The sequence below is a fragment of the Camelus bactrianus genome, chromosome 23, assembly GCF_048773025.1.
Source record: "Camelus bactrianus isolate YW-2024 breed Bactrian camel chromosome 23, ASM4877302v1, whole genome shotgun sequence".
Lineage (NCBI taxonomy): Eukaryota > Metazoa > Chordata > Mammalia > Artiodactyla > Camelidae > Camelus > Camelus bactrianus.
In genome coordinates, this window is record NC_133561.1 from 26,602,929 (window position 1) to 26,620,737 (window position 17,809).

General features: G+C 43.3%; 1 protein-coding gene across 1 annotated transcript in view; it reads left to right on the forward strand.

Annotated features, from left to right (window-relative positions):
• Positions 1-200: 200 nt before the first annotated feature.
• Positions 201-17,809, forward strand: part of KCNH1 (potassium voltage-gated channel subfamily H member 1) — a 337,403-nt gene continuing 319,794 nt past the window's right edge. Inside the window, exon 1 of the mRNA XM_074351867.1 lies at positions 201-494. Within this exon, the coding sequence (XP_074207968.1) occupies positions 416-494 (79 nt within the window). The 5' untranslated portion in view covers positions 201-415. The remainder of the gene's footprint in view (positions 495-17,809) is intronic.

Consider the following 17,809-nt stretch of genomic DNA (forward strand, 5'->3'; position numbering starts at 1 on the left):
CATTTCCCGGCTGTTCCCAGAAGGTGGCGCTGCCCATCCAGCCTTGACCCACCGCCGCCCTCGGCTTCCCCACCGCTGCGAGAGCTCCCAACTCGGTCTCCCGCAGGGCGGCGAGGGGGGACGCGCCCGGTAGGGGGCGCCGCGGGCCCAGACGCGGCGGCTCCCTCCGCCCACCCGGAGGCGGCTGCGGCGAGGCGAGCCCCGCGCGAGTGCACTGCGAGGCGGGCCGCAGGGAGGGAGGCGCGAAGAGGGCGCGAGGGTGGCAGCCGGAGGGAGCTGCCGCCCCTGCCCGCCTGGGTCCCCGTGGGGTGCATGGGGCGCTTCGAGCCGGGATCCCACGCGGGCCCCGCGCCCAGATTCCTGCTGCCGTGAGAAGCCGCGCCGGGACGCCCCCAGACCCAGAGCTGCCGGGAGGATGACCATGGCCGGGGGCAGGAAGGGACTGGTGGCCCCCCAAAACACATTTCTGGAGAATATTGTCCGGCGGTCCAATGGTAAGAGGTGCATTCGGGTGTTTGCTGCTCCGGCTTTTTATCCGTGCCTTTATTGCAGACGCCTCCCGCCGCTCGGCGCCAGCAGATGCAGCAGAGCCCCCGAGCTCTGCTGGGAGCCGCGGCGCGGGCGCCCGGGGCTGCCTCCCGGAGGCTGGGAAAGGTGGGCAGGGCGGGGCGGGGTCCCAAGAGAAGAGCTCTCCTGGGGATGCTTTTGGGGCCTTTCTCGCGCCTTCTCAGTCTCATCTCCAGAGAGTGTGACAGCCGATGAGCAAAGTACTGGGAAAAGTGGTGGGAAGCTGGACGCAGCAGGAACGGCAGCGCGTTCCCCCTCGGTACTGCCCATCCCTCCGCGGATGCTCTCCGGCCGCTCCCCACGGTGCCGCCTCTCCCCATAGAGAGCCCCCGTAGAGACCGGCAACTCTGAGACCCGGCCCCCGGGGGATGGAAGGATGCGGCTGCTTCCACCTTCCACCCCGGCGGCAGCTGAAAAGTCCGAAGTCTAGGGACGTGGGCACCCAGGGACGTGCCTCAGGCTGCTCAATTTCCACCTCCTCACCCACCCACCCACTTCGAGGTTAAGGCTCAGGAGGGGCAGAGTTTCCTGGACTCAGGTGGAAAGTGGAGGGGCACAGGTGCAGAGCTGGCCAAGTGATCACAGGTATAAAACTGTCATCGTTCCTCTCTTCCAAACCACAGCAGTGTTTTATGCCTGTAACTCTCACTCACCTATACGTTGCCAAACTCACCAAACCTGTAAATCTGTCCGTTACTCAATAAACCAGTGCTCCCAGCTCCTCTCATGAAGTGATGGCAGGCGAGGGTCCTAGGAGCAGAGATGGAATTGGAAACATTTCAAACGCCTGTAGTACCCACAGCAGAGCTTCCTCGCTAAAGCGCTTGCAGAGCAAATGGGAGACCAGTGGTTGGAAGATGCAGTGCACACCCGTTCATCAAACGGCTAAAACGAAAGAGGGAAAGCCTCGAGATGCTCTTTCCAGGCTTCTGGACCCCTCTCCTTCCCGAAGCAGACGACATTCTATTAGGAGGAGGTGAAAAGCTAGCTCAGGAAATGGGTTTTTAAAATGTGTAAATATCGTTACAGAGTCTTAAGGAGCTTGTGTTAAAACTACCGGCTTCTATTTGGATTTAGTTAGGATTCAAGGAACGGCATGAAAATGACTTATGCTACTAGGAAATACTCTTTAATTAGAAGTGACTTAAGTTTATCTTACAGTAAAATACTTATCAACTAGGATAGCAAATCATTTATCATTCAAGTACCTTTTAGAAATGATCATTTATCATGTACCCCTTGAAGAATTTCTGGTCAGTCACCTTTCCTTTCAAGGTCTTCCCCACTCAAACTAAGGTGGCTTTTAGATTAAGGTCACAGCCATTATCTGGGGAGGCAAGGGGGTGATAATTATTATGTGAACAGTCACAACGAACATTTCTGCCATAAAAAAGCTGGAGGTGTTCATGGATTTCTAAGTAAAATCACTAAGAGTTGATCTGTTGTGATTGGTATTGTTATTGGCGTCTGGTGGGGGGTTTCTGGAGACAGTCTTGCTATTTGGGGACCCTATTTCTAAGTGACATCAACTTCCTCATAAATATCAATGACAATTCCATTTTTTGGTGAAGAGGCAGTGTCCTTTAAGTTAGAGGGGAAACTGTATCTTACGTATATCTTGTTAGTCTTTGAGTGGGAGAGAGCAGAAGGGGAATCAAATGCAATGATCACAAGGTTCCTTGGGCTTCTCGGAGGAACTTAAGAATCCTGGAGTTAACACCACCATAAAGTCATAAAAATCAGAAATTCTGGAGCTGACACAATTACAAAAAATCCTGGAGCTGAGAAGGCAGAATACCTTCTAGTTTAGTTGATCTTAGAGCCACTTTCCCTCTATAAGCATCCATGGAGTGTCGGTTGAGTAAGTAACTGGCAACGTTTTTTTTAGCACTGGTGCTTTAATTTCAGCACCGGTTCTTCAGTTAACCAACCAACCAAACAACAACAACAATAAAACCAACACATCTGGAGAGGAGAGTTGGATGAATGTTTAAAATGATCTATTATATCAGAAGGAAAGATTCTGATCTTGAAATGTGGGATTTAAGTTTTTAGTGACCCCTTTTATCATATTTCCTGAACACAAATAGAAACAACAATTTGGACTCTTAGAAAATATCACAATACCTACAAGCATTATGTTGTTTCACTGTGATGGAAAAAGCCTATTTAAAAATATTGATTGTCTCTTAAAATCCACCAGCCCTTTTTCAGAGGGGGGCATTAAAGTATTTAAGTAGCATTTTACCTTAAAATAGCAATACGTTTGGATCACTTTATTAGGCATTTTTTCCCAGTGGTCTTATGCAGTATCATTGTTCCTCTCTTATAGATCCTAAAACTGAGTCCTGGGAATATTAAGTGACTTACTGAAAGTAGCAGGCAGACAGGGTGTAAGGCAGGAGTTCTTTAGAGGGGATCGTTCATCCTTCTTGTAGGATCATTGTTTCTCCAGCCATGATGACTTAGCCTGTGGAACTGTTTTCATCATCCTTAAAAAAAACTTCTCTCATTATATGCTAATGGACAATGGAACTGGCTTTGTTTTTGGGGCATTTGAATATCAGGCATCTGAGATACAGAACTGTAGGATGAGACAGACCTTAGATGCTCCATTGTCTTCCTCTCCTTCCCCATCACTGTAAAAATGATGGCATGGAAGCAAGCACATTTTCTCAAATATTTAAGGGCAGAGCTGAAGGGACCCTAAGCCCCTTGACCCCAGTGTCATGTTCCTTATGGTACGCCATGCAGTGACACTCCTCACATTACTATTATTTCCTCTAGAGGAACACCTTTTCCCAGTGGAGAGTAAATAAAATGTTACAACAACACGAACAGCATCCATTTTGGCCAACAGCCATGCTACCACATCCAAACAGAATAACAGGGCAAAGGAGAAGCTGATTCTGTTTCAAGGAGGGGCAGTGTTTTCCTTTGTCAGTGGTTTAGCTGAAGGCACAGGCTGGATAACGGGCCCTTAACATCCGCGTGCCGGTTGTAAAGTATGAATTCCCTTTTCATAGACTATCACCTTTGATCCTCATCAGTCAGCAAAGGAGGTGCCGTGTCTCCATTTCAGTTTCAGGAACTAAGACTCCACAGATGAAGTAATTTACCTACCCCTAGTTCGTAAGAGGCAGAGTTAGAAAGAGGCAGTTAGAGGCAGCTCAGGGACTAGTCAGCAGTGGTTACTGGTTTGTTCACTCAACAGAAACTTACTGAGAGTATTGATTGGGCACTGGGGTACAGTGGGAAACAGATCCTCTTTACCCCTAGTGAGTTACATTCCAGTGAATCTTGGTCTAAGGATCTTGCCCCTATTCCACAGCGTTTCCTTGCTGCAACTCTTATCTAGACCTGACGTTGTACTAAGAAAATTTGTTTCCAGTTTGCTGATCTTGATGGGACTAAAATCTAGTTTAACTTTAATACGTTCCGAATACCACTTGAAGGCAAGATTTGATACTTATCTGTTTTATTTATTTTTTTTGCATAGATGTAAGTGGTCAACGGGAATAATTAGCATCGCAGATTTTGTTTGACTTTATTTATGATCATTTCCGATCCTTCTATTGACTTTATGGCCAGCCTGTTTCTCTTTATATTCTCTTTATATTGGAAAGTGTTGTTCCAGAATATTTTTAATGGTTGCTTAAATCTGTAGGCACTCACTGTCAGAATGCTTGCTGAAGCAAATAGATCTGTCTTAGGAAGGCTGGCAGACCTTAATGCCAGGAAACTACAAAAATATTACCCTAAATGGTCCCATACTAGGCAGAACATATGTTTTAGTTTTCGGAAACCTATGTCAAGCAATTATAGGTGCCAGTTAAGAACCCATGCATGTTAGCAGGAGTGAAACGCAACACATTTTTGGTACAGATTTATGTACATGTATAATTTACAGATTGCTAAATCAGCTGTGTTTTTGTATAGCGTTAAGTTGATTCAGGTTGTTGGTATAAGTAGTTAGCAAACAGGATGAGAGCCGGGGGTATGTTGTGTTTCCTTATAGGGGTGCTGAGCCACGGGAATATTTATACAACAGAAAACTGGTTAAAATCCATTGTTCTGAAAGGGGAGTGGGTGAACATCTGGAATATTACCAATTCAACAGAGCTTTTTTTTTTCCTTGTAGTATGTTCTAAGGTAACCTTCAACCCAGGCTCAGCTGTCTTTCTCTAAAAGAGTCCCACATTTAATCTATTGACTGATAATAGCTGGGGAATGGAGGGGATGAAACCTTGTGATTTAAAAAAGGCTACAAGGTTTCCAAACTCCATGATTTTTATGAAATCCATGTAATTTTAATAATCTACCATAAAAGAATAGATGCATTTGAGGAACACTGTGGCAAATTGAATCTTTGGCTTCATTCTTTCCAACACCAGCTCTCCATTTATGACTGGGCTTCATTTGGCAATGGTTTCTCCAGCATCACCTTGAAGCTCCTCCATCCTTTGCTTTCTCTTTAGTTTTGGTCAGATAGTGAATGGCTTGTAAACGAATATTTACGGTATACTTTCGTTATTTTTTTCAAAGAAGCCTTTTTCTTTTCTTTTTAAAATTGAAGTATAGTTGGTTTACAATGCTGCGTTAGTTTCTGGTGTACAGCATAGTGATTCAGTTATACATGTATATTTTCTATTTCATATTCCTTTTCATTATAGGCTATTACAAGCTATTGAATATAGTTCCCTGTGCTCTACAGTAGGACCTTGTTGTTTATCTATTTTATATATAGTCGTGTGTATCTGCTAATCCCAAGCTCCTAATTTATCCCTCCCCCTTCTTTCCCCCTTGTTTTTGTTTTTTGTTTTTTAATCCCCTCATTGTAACCATAAGTTTATTGTCTATGTCTGTGAGTCTGTTTCTGTTTTGTAAATAAGTTCAAAAGAAGCCTTTTTCATAAAGTGAGTATCTGCTTTATACTTTCAGGATATTTGGACCATGGTTTTTTGTTTTTTATTTTTTTTTCTCTCTCTACATGGCCACACCTATAACTGGTAAGAAAGAGAAAGAGAAATAGAATCATAGAATCTTAGGTCTGAAGGGACGTGCTTTACAATTCTTTTTCCAGGGTTTGAATCCCTTCCACAACACCCTCCAGTGGTGATCCAGCCCCTGTTTGAGTAGCTTCAGTGATGGGACACTCACTTTCTTACAAGAATGTTCTGTTTTAAGCAACTATGAACTGGTTTCTTCCCTTCCCTGCCTTCCCCTTCTCCTCCTTTCTTGCTGTTGTCCTGATCTGGTCTCATCAAAATCTGCTCTCTCAGAACCCTCCTACACTTCTGGTGGGAATGCAGTTTGGTGCAGCCACTGTGGAAAACAGTATGGAGATTCCTCAAAAGACTAGGAATAGACTTACCATATGACCTAGGAATCACGCTCCTGGGCATATATCCAGAAGGAACCCTACTTCAAAAAGACACCTGCACCCCAATGTTCATAGCAGCACTATTTACAATAGCCAAGACATGGAAACAGCCTAAATGTCCATCAACAGATGACTAGATAAAGAAGATGTGATATATTTATACAATGGAGTACGATTCAGCCATAAAAATGACAACATAATGCCATTTGCAGCAACATGGTTGCTCCTGGAGAATGTCATTCTAAGTGAAGTAAGCCAGAAAGAGAAAGAAAAATACCATATGAGATCGCTCATATGTGGAATCTAAAAAAAAAAAAAAAAAAGAACATAAATACAAAACAGAAACAGACTCATAGACAGAATACAAACTTGTGGTTGCCAAGGGGGAGGGAGGTGGGAAGGGATAGACTGGGAGTTCAAAATTTGTAGATACTGACAGGCATATGCAGAATAGATAAACAAGATTATACTGTATAGCACAGGGAAATATATACAAGATCTTGTGGTAGCTCACAGCGAAAAAGAATGTGACAATGAATAAATGTATGTTCACGTATAACTGAAAAATTGTGCTCTACACTGGAATTTGACACAGCATTGTAAAATGACTATAACTCAATAAAAAAATGTTTAAAAAAAAAATCTGCCCTCTCACAGATACCACTCATTCCAAGTCTGCCATGTGGAGCAAAACTGACCTAGCGCATTTCTTTTTACACCTGAAAACCATTTTTTTGGTAGTTTAAGAACAGTTATCTTGTCTTTATTCTTCTCCCTAATGTTTTTTTTAAGACCTTTTTATTGTTTAATACCATAATAAAAAAGCACATAAAATGATTCTGTGCAGCTTAACACATTTGTATAAAGTAAATACTGTGCTGTCGAGACCTTGCTGGCTCTCCAGAACCCCTGGGGCCCTTCCTGTCCCCAACTCCTTTGCTCTCAAAGGGAGACATTACCTGAGTTTATGGTGATCATAATTGCCTCATGATTTTCCCCATAATTTTCCCACTTTGTTTTTCATTTCTGAACACTACTGTTTTGATCTGCCTTTGGGCTTTATAGACGTGGGGCCATACAGCATGGATCCTTTCTCAGTTGGAGCTGCATCCCTGTTGTTGTTGCATGTGCTCATTTGCCGGCTGTAAAATGCTTTATGGTATGACCATACCGAGCGCTGTGTTTACCCATTCTGCTCTTGATGGACGTGTGTTGGTTTGCAAACTGGTCCCCTTTCAGGGAGGGCAAGGGGAGACAGAAGAAAGAGGCAGGCCACGTCAGATTGGTAGGTGGCAGGTTTAATAAACAAGGGACCTTACTTATGAGGCTGGTCTTGGGCGGCTGCGAGATGAGGAGGTCTCTGCCTCCACCTGCCAAATCTTTAAGTGTAAATAGAGGCCTTAACTGGGTTCAGTCCCATGTTCAGTCTAGATGGTCTCAACACCACTCAACTCTCTCCTTGGAAAGTCTCCTACAGTGGGAATGGTGGGCAGAATGTATATTTTGAGGTCAGGGGACCGAGTGAGAGGCCTCTCGTTGCCTGGGTCTTGCACAAGGGTCAACTGGTGGTCGTGTTCTCTCGTTGACCTCCTCCAACAATGTGTGAGTTGTTTCCAGTCTTTTGCTGTGAATGCTGCCACATCCACTCTTGCACATGTCTTCTGGGTCAGGTGGGCCTGTATGGGGTGTATTCCTAGGATGCTGTGCTTCACTGTGGTCGATGCTGCCAGTTTTCCAAAGGGTTTGTATCAGTTTATACTCCCACCAGCAGTGTGTGAGAGTTTTCATCCCCCACCTCCTTGCCAGCACTTGCAATTTCCTCTTTTAGTAGCGACATTGTCCAAACAACCTAGGAGCCAATAAAACAGGGTCACGCAGGGTTATGTTAGCACTGAGCACGTGATCAAAATGAAGTGAATATAAAACTTGCCCTGGTCCTTTGGGAGGCTTCACTGTGTGTTTAAATGTTCTCACAGTGTGAACTCCCTCACACAATGGTAAAAGATGTGAAAGACTCGCACAGTTAGAAGTGTGTGCAGAGGACACATGCGAGGGTGTGTGTGTGTGTGTGTGTGTGTGTGTGTTTAGGAGACATTTTCTTAAACTGAGAAACTCTGAGGCCAGAGATTATGTAGAAATTAGGGCTTCAGAGCTGGAAGTGAGAAAGGATTAGGAAGTGAATGATATGTTTATTTTAGAGAAAGAAATAAAACAGAATGACTGAAGGAAAGGCACAGATTTCATGGAAGAATCAAAAATCAAAGACAAATTAAAACGAGAAGCCAAGACTAGCTTATGGTTTGGCTTCATAAAGATGGCGGACCTCCCATGTGCCACATGCTGTGGTAGAGACTGGGACTCCCCAAATGAGTGAAATATCTGTGATGTTGGGGCTCCCTGAGGAATCCGGGATGAAGACCAACCTTCACTGTAAACCTCTCCAAAGATTTAAGAGATGTTATGCCAGCTCAGTACTTACTACACATTTTTTCCGTTATAAACATCTCACCCCAAATTATTCTTAGATTTTATAGCCTTTCTTTCTTTCTTTCTTTCTTTCTTTCTTTCTTTCTTTCTTTCTTTCTTTCTTTCTTTCTTTCTTTCTTTCTTTCTTTCTTTCTTTCTTCCTTTCTTTCTTCCTTTCTTTCTTCCTTTCTTTCTTCCTTTCTTTCTTCCTTTCTTCCTTTCTTCCTTTCTTCCCTTTCTTTCCTTTCTTTTCTTTCTTTTCTTTCTTTCTTTTTTTTTTGTGAGACTGGATGTTGGATGACCAGATCCCTTGCATCCATTTAAAGAAGAAGATTGCAGGATGTATGAAGCTTTGTTTTGCTGGGGTGGGAGTTTTCTTAACAACATCTCATTCCTCTGGGGTGTCCCACTGCTCTGTCTTCTTTGGCATTTGGTCTCTGGTTGCTCACTCATTGTCATGAGTTTCCATCCTGTCTTAGATGCTGGAATTTGTTCGATGCTCTGGTTGTTCTCTAAGTAGGCGCTGTCTTGCTGAACAGACGGCAGGCTGGCCAGCTGCAGCATCTCCCTCAGTTCTCACGGTCTCGGCTCTAACAGTCAAGCCTGGCTGTGGACGACAAAACGACTTAACGCTCTTCTGACTGGGTGTTATAGAGTCACGTCAATAATCAGAATCAGTTTGCTTACTCATCGTAAGATTGTTCATTATGTAAATTAAAATGACAACTCTTTTGATTAGTCCTGTGTGGCACACAACTGATATTCTGAAATTAAATGAGTCAATCCTGTCATTATTAATGTAATTATTAACCGAGAGTGCCTCTAAACTTTCATTTCTCATAGCTTTTGAAAGGTTCTGCGATGACATCAGGTGCTTCTATAAGGAAGAGGTGTGGCCTCTCATTACTGCCTTTTCCCCTTAAAGCGATGGTGCAGGCGCCTTCCACCGGGATTCTCACAGCACTGGCCCACATTTACAAGATGATACGATTTTGGCTAATTTTACTGCTGTTTATCTCCTGCTTAACTAATGTTTCTGTTAAGAGTAAATTCTGAAAAAAACCCAAATTTCTTCTGTGTAGCACAGGGAACTATATTCAATATCTTGTAGTAACCTATAATGAAAAAGAATATGAAAACGAATATATGTATGTGTCTGCATGACTAGGACATTGTGCTGTACACCAGAAATTGACACATTGTAACTGACTGTACTTCAATTTTAAAAATGTGAATTTGGAAAGCATATTTTATTTTATTTTATTTTATTTTTTATTGAAGTATAGTCAGTGTACAACGTTGTGTCAATTTCTGGTGTACAGCATAATGTTTTAGTCATACATATACATACATATATTCATTTTCATATTCTTTTCCATTATAGGTTACTACAATTAATATAGTTCCCTGTGCTGTGCAGAAGAAACTTGTTGTTTATCTGTTTTATATATAGTAGTTAGTATCTGCAAATCTCAAACACCAGCTTTATCCCCTTCCCACCCCCTTTCCCCCTGGTGACCATAAAGTTTGTTTTCTATGTCTCTGAGTCTGTGGAAAGCATATTTTAGACTAGAGCTTTACCACCATGGCCAAGAAAATGGAGTTGAGTGATAAGACTATATTTCATCCACATGGGTTTTTAAGTTTTACTTTTCTTTACTTTTGTTTCCTCGCAGCATTATTGGTATTGAATTGATGAGAGATCTATGCTGTAATCGTTAAGGCTGTGCTTTGAGCCTCTACCAGGGTTGGTGTACTGCATATCTTCAGTGCGCCTCCCTCGAGCCATTCTTATTTCTTTGAGCATCGCAGGAGGCTGACCCACGTGGATTATGTCAGTAGGTTCCTTTGCTTCCTGGCTCCTGGCTGGCTTCATACCACCATGAGTTGGGGAACAAGGAGGGGGAAGTTGCAGTATTTATTCTCCTAGTTTCTTCCTGACAAGGTCATCATTGTAGCCTAGCTGTTTTACCTTGATTAAAAGTTACATCTGCATCATGCTCTCTTTGAGTTTGGGTGAACCTCAAAATTTTCAACAGTTACTAACCCTGGGGATGCTGCCCTATCCCTGAAGCTCTCCCCTGTGGTGTGCGGGGCAGGCTGCAGCTGGCTGGTACTACCTCTTCAGATCCGGTTGTGCCCATCTTTTCCCTACTCCTGGCTCAGGGACTTCGCCTTGGTAGCTCAAACTCTGCAATGTGGGAGTATTTACACCTCAGAAATTGTCAAATGGTATAAGTCAGGGCTTTTTCTCCCCCAGAGAGTCAGGTTACCAGCATACTACTGCCTGTGCCTCACCCATGCTTTTATAAATAGCTCCTTTATTAAGTACTTTTTCAATTACCTATTTAAGTGTGCCATTATTGTCCTGCCAGGACTCTGACCATGGAATAAGTTACTCATTCTCTGGATGAAGTACTTTCTCAATCTGTTGTCCAGACCAGTATCTGTCATGGGTGTGAACCTGGTGAGGGGGTGCACCTCCAGGTACGCCTCTCACCATAAAGAAAAGCACCTGTGTTCTACCTGGTGCCGGCAGCATACACCTTTGCTTTTCAACTCATCAAGGTGGTTACCTACAGGCTTGATGAGCTATTTTCATGTTCTTTTTCCATCTTTTTTCACTTTCATCATCTCAGAATTCAAGAAATATTAGAAGCCAGCTACTAGTTATAAGCATCGATTGTAATTATTGGTTATAACCATGACCTTGTGCAAATTAAATAGCCTTTTGCACGTGTGCCTGGCAGTGTGCCAGAGGTTTCCGTGTGTCACCTCATCTCCTCTCACCTTGACTCTGTTCTGTAGGCACCCTCATAATTCCCATTTTACAATTGCAGAGACTGAGGTTTGAAAAGCAGATTTAGTAAATTGCCTTCAGTTATTTCTTAGTGGTAGAATCTATAGGAACTTGTTAGGAATGCAAATTCTTGAACCCCATCTTATATCTAGTGAATCAGAAACTCTGGGGATGGGGTCCAGTTATCTGCGTTTTACCAAGCCCTCCAGGCAATTCTGATGGATGTTGCAGTTCAAGGACCATTGCTCCTGAGCCAGCCCCACATGTTTCTTTACCTCAGAGGTAAATGTGTGGATACCAGGGTGTATGGATGGAGGAGGGTGTGTGTCGGAGGTGAGTGGACTTTTTCTCTATAGATTTTCAATTGGTTTCCCCGTTTTTGCTCAAATCCCATTCCTGCCTCAGGTAGTAGCTAGCATTTCAGTGTCCTGTGTCTCTCTCCAGAGCCCCCTCCTTGTCCAGATCCCTCTGGAATTTTTAAATCATGGCTTTCCCTGCCCCATATCATCCTCCATCTACTATTCGTCTTCCAGAAACTGAGCTCATGCCAGCTGGCAACCCTTCGCTGTGTTGTTGTGGGGATATTCCTTTGAATGTTTCAGCCACCCGTTCAAGGACGAGGAAGTAAATGCGTGTGCTCCATCTGCCATTTTGAAATGATAACTGATAGTTTCTAAAGTCAGAGGAGGCCCTAAATTCTAGTCATTCTCCTTCTATCAGATAAAATTCCCCTTGATACTTTCCCTGCCTGCTGGAACATCCAGGGGTTGTGCTCCAGCCCGGCTTCATTCGGTGTGCTATTTTTCTCTGTTATCCTTGTCAAACGACAAAACTAAAGCGATTTGGTAAAGAATCTGCTGGCCTTTATTTAAGGGAAAACAATCCATGGATTAGGGGGTTGTGAGGCCTCCTGGGCCGTGGTACACTCTTCCCGAGCGAGTTTTGTGGAGCCTTAGAAGAGGCAACTCAGACACAGGACATGATTGGCTAGAAGGTTGGGGATTTCCTTCTAAGGTCAGCAGGTCCTGTTTTCTAGGTTCAGGTGAGCCAGCTAAAAGGGAGTTGCAGGATCGTGACCACTGGTGTTAGGTCTCCTTGACAGTGAGCCGTGTCCCATAAGTGCAGGCTGACTTAGGTTTAGATCCGTGATGTGGACCTGGCCACTGGGGTGGCTTCTGTCTCGTGGGTCTTGATACAGGAATTTGTCACTCCCCTAGCTTCCCAATCCCTTCCTCTCACTTGTCTTTAGTAGTGCCTGCTCTAGGAGTTTTCTGGCTTGCTTCTCTCTTGGTATCACCCCCTGGCTCTGGGTCTCAGTCTCCCCTGGACGGTCTCCAGTGGTCTTGAGCTCTCTTCTCACTTGCTCTCTAGGTCTTGCTTTAGATCTCTTGCTCTGGGGTGCCCACCCTTCTGCTCTGGCCCATGACCTAGCACTCTCTTTTGGTCCCCCAGCCCCCCCCCCATGCTCCATGCCCCTCCATCCCATCCCTCTCTTTCCTCTCCCCGTCTCTCTGTCTTTCTGTGCATTGCTTCCTGTCACTGACTGTCTCTGTTGTCCGTCTGCGTTGCTGTGTGCCATCTGTCTTCATTGCTATCTGTCCGTTACCTCTCTCCATCTGTCCCTGTTACTGTCGGTCTTTGTAGTCGCAGCCTCCATCTGTCCATCTCTACCCCTGTCCGTCTGTCTGTCCAGTTCTCCCCTCACGTGCTTCAGTCGCTGCTCCTCTGTCTGAGGTTCCCATTTCTCTCCCTCTATGGCCTTACGCCACCTACTCACCAGTGTGCACATGCGCAAGGTCAGCTCTGCGACCCTCTCAGCTTCAGTGTTTCGTTTTTTGTTCTGGAGAGAGAATCTAATTGGCCCAGCCCTGACTGCGGGTTGTTTGGCTAGTTGTTCACTCCTGGTCTAGTCGGCTGTGTCTGGGGCCTGGATGGGGGAGTGGGATGTGGAGTTATGTGTTGCGCAGTTAAAGCGAGGCAGGGAAGTTGGGCAGAGCTTTCCAATGGGCGGATGTGGCCCCTGCACTCCCACCATGCCTGGGACAATGTAGATGTTCAAATATTTGTTGTATTAAACTAAGCTACTCTGAGATTCCTTCCATCCACCCCAGTGCTATACCCTATCCTCGCTGAGCCCTTTATTAAGAAAGTGTTAAAATAACACAGGAGGCAAATGTAAAACTAAAAAAACCTTTTCCTCATACCATTCAGTATTTTTATCTTATTTTGAGCCATCATATTTTTTTTTAGTTCTGGAAATGCAATTTTTACTTAATTCAATGATGGTCTAAGATGGTCTAAGGCACTTTTGTTGAAAGTGCCTGTAATATGTGCAGATGTGCATCAAGAAATTATTTTGACTATAAAAATGAGAGTAAAACACCTGGTTAATGTATTGCACCACTTTTTAGTGATTGATCACACAAATAGATGTTTCTTAGCAGTGATTCAGCATATCATTGACTTCTTATTTATTAAGTAAAATATCATTGAGTAATGAAAAGTCTATATTTCTAACACAATTTCATGTATATTTTCATTCCCTTCCATCCTACTTATGAAATAGATTCATCTGTTTTTATTGTTTTAAAATCCTTTAATTTGATGCTGAATGAACATGGAGGTCAGGCTTATGGAACCATGTTTAGGAGTAACTGCCCAGTCAATGAAGTGTTGGAGTTTGCCTTTGAAATTGAAATCTCTCTCCCCATTGTAATTTACTGACTTAATCAAAATGTATTTATGTAGGATATTAAAATCAGAGGCAAAGCAAATAACTTTTGAATCTCTTGGGAGTTCAGTTTGCATTGTGCAAAGATTGGGCCCTTGACAATTGAGAAGAGTCATTTTCATGGGATTTTATTGTTGAAAACCTGTAACAGAGCCACAAAATGACTTTTGCTGATAGTAAGATTTTAGGTGTTTTATGTAGGTATGTCATACTGACTTAGCATCTCGTTTCTCATCCCATCCTCCGTTCTTCCATGTATCACCAAATCTCAATCTGTCTTTTTTGTTTTTAAGACTTATTTATTTATTCATTTGTTTAGCATTCACATCCCATGCATGCGTGACTGAGGCCCTTTGCAGTGAAATATTAATGTTTCTTAATTAGACACAGAGCCAGGACTTCTGACTCCCGGTCCCATGCTCTTTTTGCTGCCCCAGTTTTACATGAAAGAAGGAAAGCATTATTTGGAAAGCACTTTGGTGTTACTGGGGCGCATTATTGTCCTCTGTCCTCTGCCCTCTGATACTTCCGTTGTTCAGAAGGAGTGAGCCTATAAGTGAAGGGGGAGGTGATCCAAGCCATTAACTGTCTTGGGCCACAGTCTCCCCAATAATGTCACTTCGGGTGCAATGGAAAGACTTCCCTGCCTGCCTCCCCGACTCAGCTTCCAGCATTAGGGATTCAAAGCATCAGGTTAAGCTATTCTCTATCCCTAGTGTCCTATCTTAAAATTCAAACGTCCTGAGAGAGATAATACTTTAAATCACTAACAGCTGACTCTGAATTTGTAAGGCAACTTTTTTACCCGATGGGAGAAATGAGTTCTTGATTTAAGTGACAAAAAGCTCAGAAAAGAGAGAAAAGTACAGAAAGAAGAGATGAAGTATCCCAAACTTAATCTGCTTCACAGTCTTGCTTAAGCCAAGACTTAACTGTATTACAAACATTGTTAACATACCATAAAATACAAGTGGCAAAATCCATGTAAAAATCTAGTTGCCTCTAGAAGCTATAGATAAAGCATAACTAGGGCCCGCAGGGAACATAAAAATCAGTTGTCATTTCTAATTAAGAATTATTTTTGGCTGCTAATATTTCAGAAACAATCCAGGGGAGGTTATAATTCATGTGAGATAATTATAAAGTGATGATGATGACAACGGGTAACATCAGTTATGCCAGGTACTGGTCTAAGTGCATTCATTCACTCATTCATTCATTCATTCAACAAACACTCATTAAGTACTACTTCCTGTGTGTAAGGCACTGTTCTAGATGTTGGAGATTCAGTGGTGAAAGGAAAAATAAAAGGCTCTTGCCCTCATAAAGTCTGTATTCTAGCGGGGAGGCAGATAATAGCAAACGAGTAGCTGCATAACATGCCAGATGGTGTAAAGAGCTTGGAGAACGTGAGCAAGGGAAAAGGAAACGTGTGTTGTTGGGTGGAATATTTTTAAAAAATTGATTCATTGGATAGCGATGGGAAAGGAACTAACAATTGGCCGGTATCCTAAGAGTCTTACATTTGGTTGAGTGTTTTTTATTTTTATAAAAATTAATTTCTGGAATGTATTTTATTTAGGTTCAGGCAAATAAAACTGTTTCCTGGTCTTTGTCTAGTGCTGATATACATACCTCTTGTCCTCAACGTTCATCTCAATCAGTTGTCTATTGTTCTAAAAGAAAGGAACATGTATTTTGACTCAGACCCGCTTTTTGTAAGAGCGCTGATATCCTTAATAAATCTGTAACATTGAAAGTGTCGTGAAGACACGTTCTCTTCTAAGAAAAAAATTTCCCGAGTTATTAGAAGCGTACTGTGAAATATTTACTGTAGCCCTCTAAGTAATCAGTGTTGGCAGGGAACAGTGAATTTGTGTGAACGGCCTGCTGAATGTAGCTTTTATCTATGTAATTGCCCAAACTGAGTCACTTTTCTAAGTCATTGCTTTAGTTAGTTTCTCCTTTGTTATTTGTGGTAATTAGGATGAAAAGCAATTTTCTAATAATTTCCTTTTAGAATATCTCTGTGTTATGCTTTATGGGCAAATGGTAGGTTTGGGATGATTTTGACACGTCTTACTCCTGTAGTACAGTTTGCCTTGTATCCCATGAGCTGAAGAAACTTTATATGATGAGGGGAGGGGAGCCTTTCAAATTTTTAGAGAATGTTTGTTTTATTCTACCCACTGGAGGAAAACCGTGTGTGGGCTGAGGAAGGTTGAATTGAGGAAGCCTTGCATTTAATTGCATGCGCTCCTACAGCTAAAGACCCTCAGGGGGTAAAAAGGCATAGGAGGGAGGCTGTGGAATCTGGCAAATTTGCATCAAAGACCTAGAGATACCAGGAACTTCCAGATGAGAGCCAATGAATAAATCACAGCAAGGGCAGCCAGGTTGAACCTACACATTTTACTGAACAATGTGGAAGGGACTTGATCAGTTCATAAAATATGAATTTGGAGGCAGGCTTGGTGCTTTAGAATGGCCCACTAGCTGGTTGGAAGTTACACATTCTACCTGAAAAAGCTACATATGTACAAACACACACACACACACACACACACACACACACACACACACACGATACATATGTATATGTCAAGAGCATATGTCTTACCTGGATTTTATTCCAGGTACATTTAGGCATTTCCTGTAATCGTGAATGGACACACCACTGTGATTTATTGCTACTGTGGAATCCCTTGACAATACAGTGCACTTTTTCATTAATACTGCACATCACATCATGTCTTCAAGTCCAAACAATTCCACTGAGCAAAAGCCTTTACAACATGGTTCACCTGAAATGTGAGCATCACTTCCCGCTTAGTTGAGTTTAGAAGGGGTTTCTGCTATTTTTAAAGTGACCCGGGCTCTGCAGAGTCCAGCATTCGGAGAAGCGCCATTTCTACTGGTTGATCACTCCACGTGGGTGTGAGGCTTGTAGGCTGCAGAGGTGTCATCCGGCTTGCTCTTTGTTTTGAATCCAGTTACTTAGAGAGTCAGATTTTGTCGGTGCCAGAAGCAGGGGGATCTTCTAGTTTGCCGCCATCGAGACCCACAGAGCAGGAGTGACTTATCCACACAGCTCATCAGGGACAGCACTGCCCCTTGAACCCAACTTGGTGTTGTTCCCACTGTTGCTGTTTCTGATGGTGCTCTGGGGACCCAGGGGTTGCTGGGGAAGGGTGGATTAATAAGGTGGCTCTTACCCCTTGTTCTTCCGTTGGTTGTCATTGTTGACTGGGTTCCTGGGTGTTTCTCCATGTAATCTTAGGGCCTCTTTCTTACCGGGTGGCCTCTGCTTGTAGTCCCCTCATGGCCTCTCCAGTAGTACAGGACTTCTCACATGGCAGCTCAGGGCTCCCAAGAATGCAGATGCTGCTGGATCTCAGTGCTTAGGCCTGGGATTGGAATGACATCCATTCTACTGCAGTCCGTTGATTGGAGCATATCACAGCCCCACCTAGATTAGAGGGGAGAGGACAAAACAAAAACAGCAAGAATGCAAGGAGGCACGGTTTATTGGGGGCTACCGGTATGATCGCACCTGTTCACAGTGATGCTTTGACTGTACCAGCTACCATGGAGTCGAGGGCCTGAGACATAAAAGGGGCTGGTCTCTCTAAAAAACATTTTTTAAGTAGATCAACAACAGGGTTCCTCTGTACAGCACAGAGAACTGTATACAATATCTTGTAATAGCCTATAATGAAAAAGAATAGGAAAAGGAATACATGTATGCTACACACCAGAAATACATGCTACACACCAGAAATCAACACAACGTTGTAAACTGACTATACTTCAATAAAAAAAAAAAAGAAGAGAGAGTGTAAAAAGGACTTACAGCACCAGT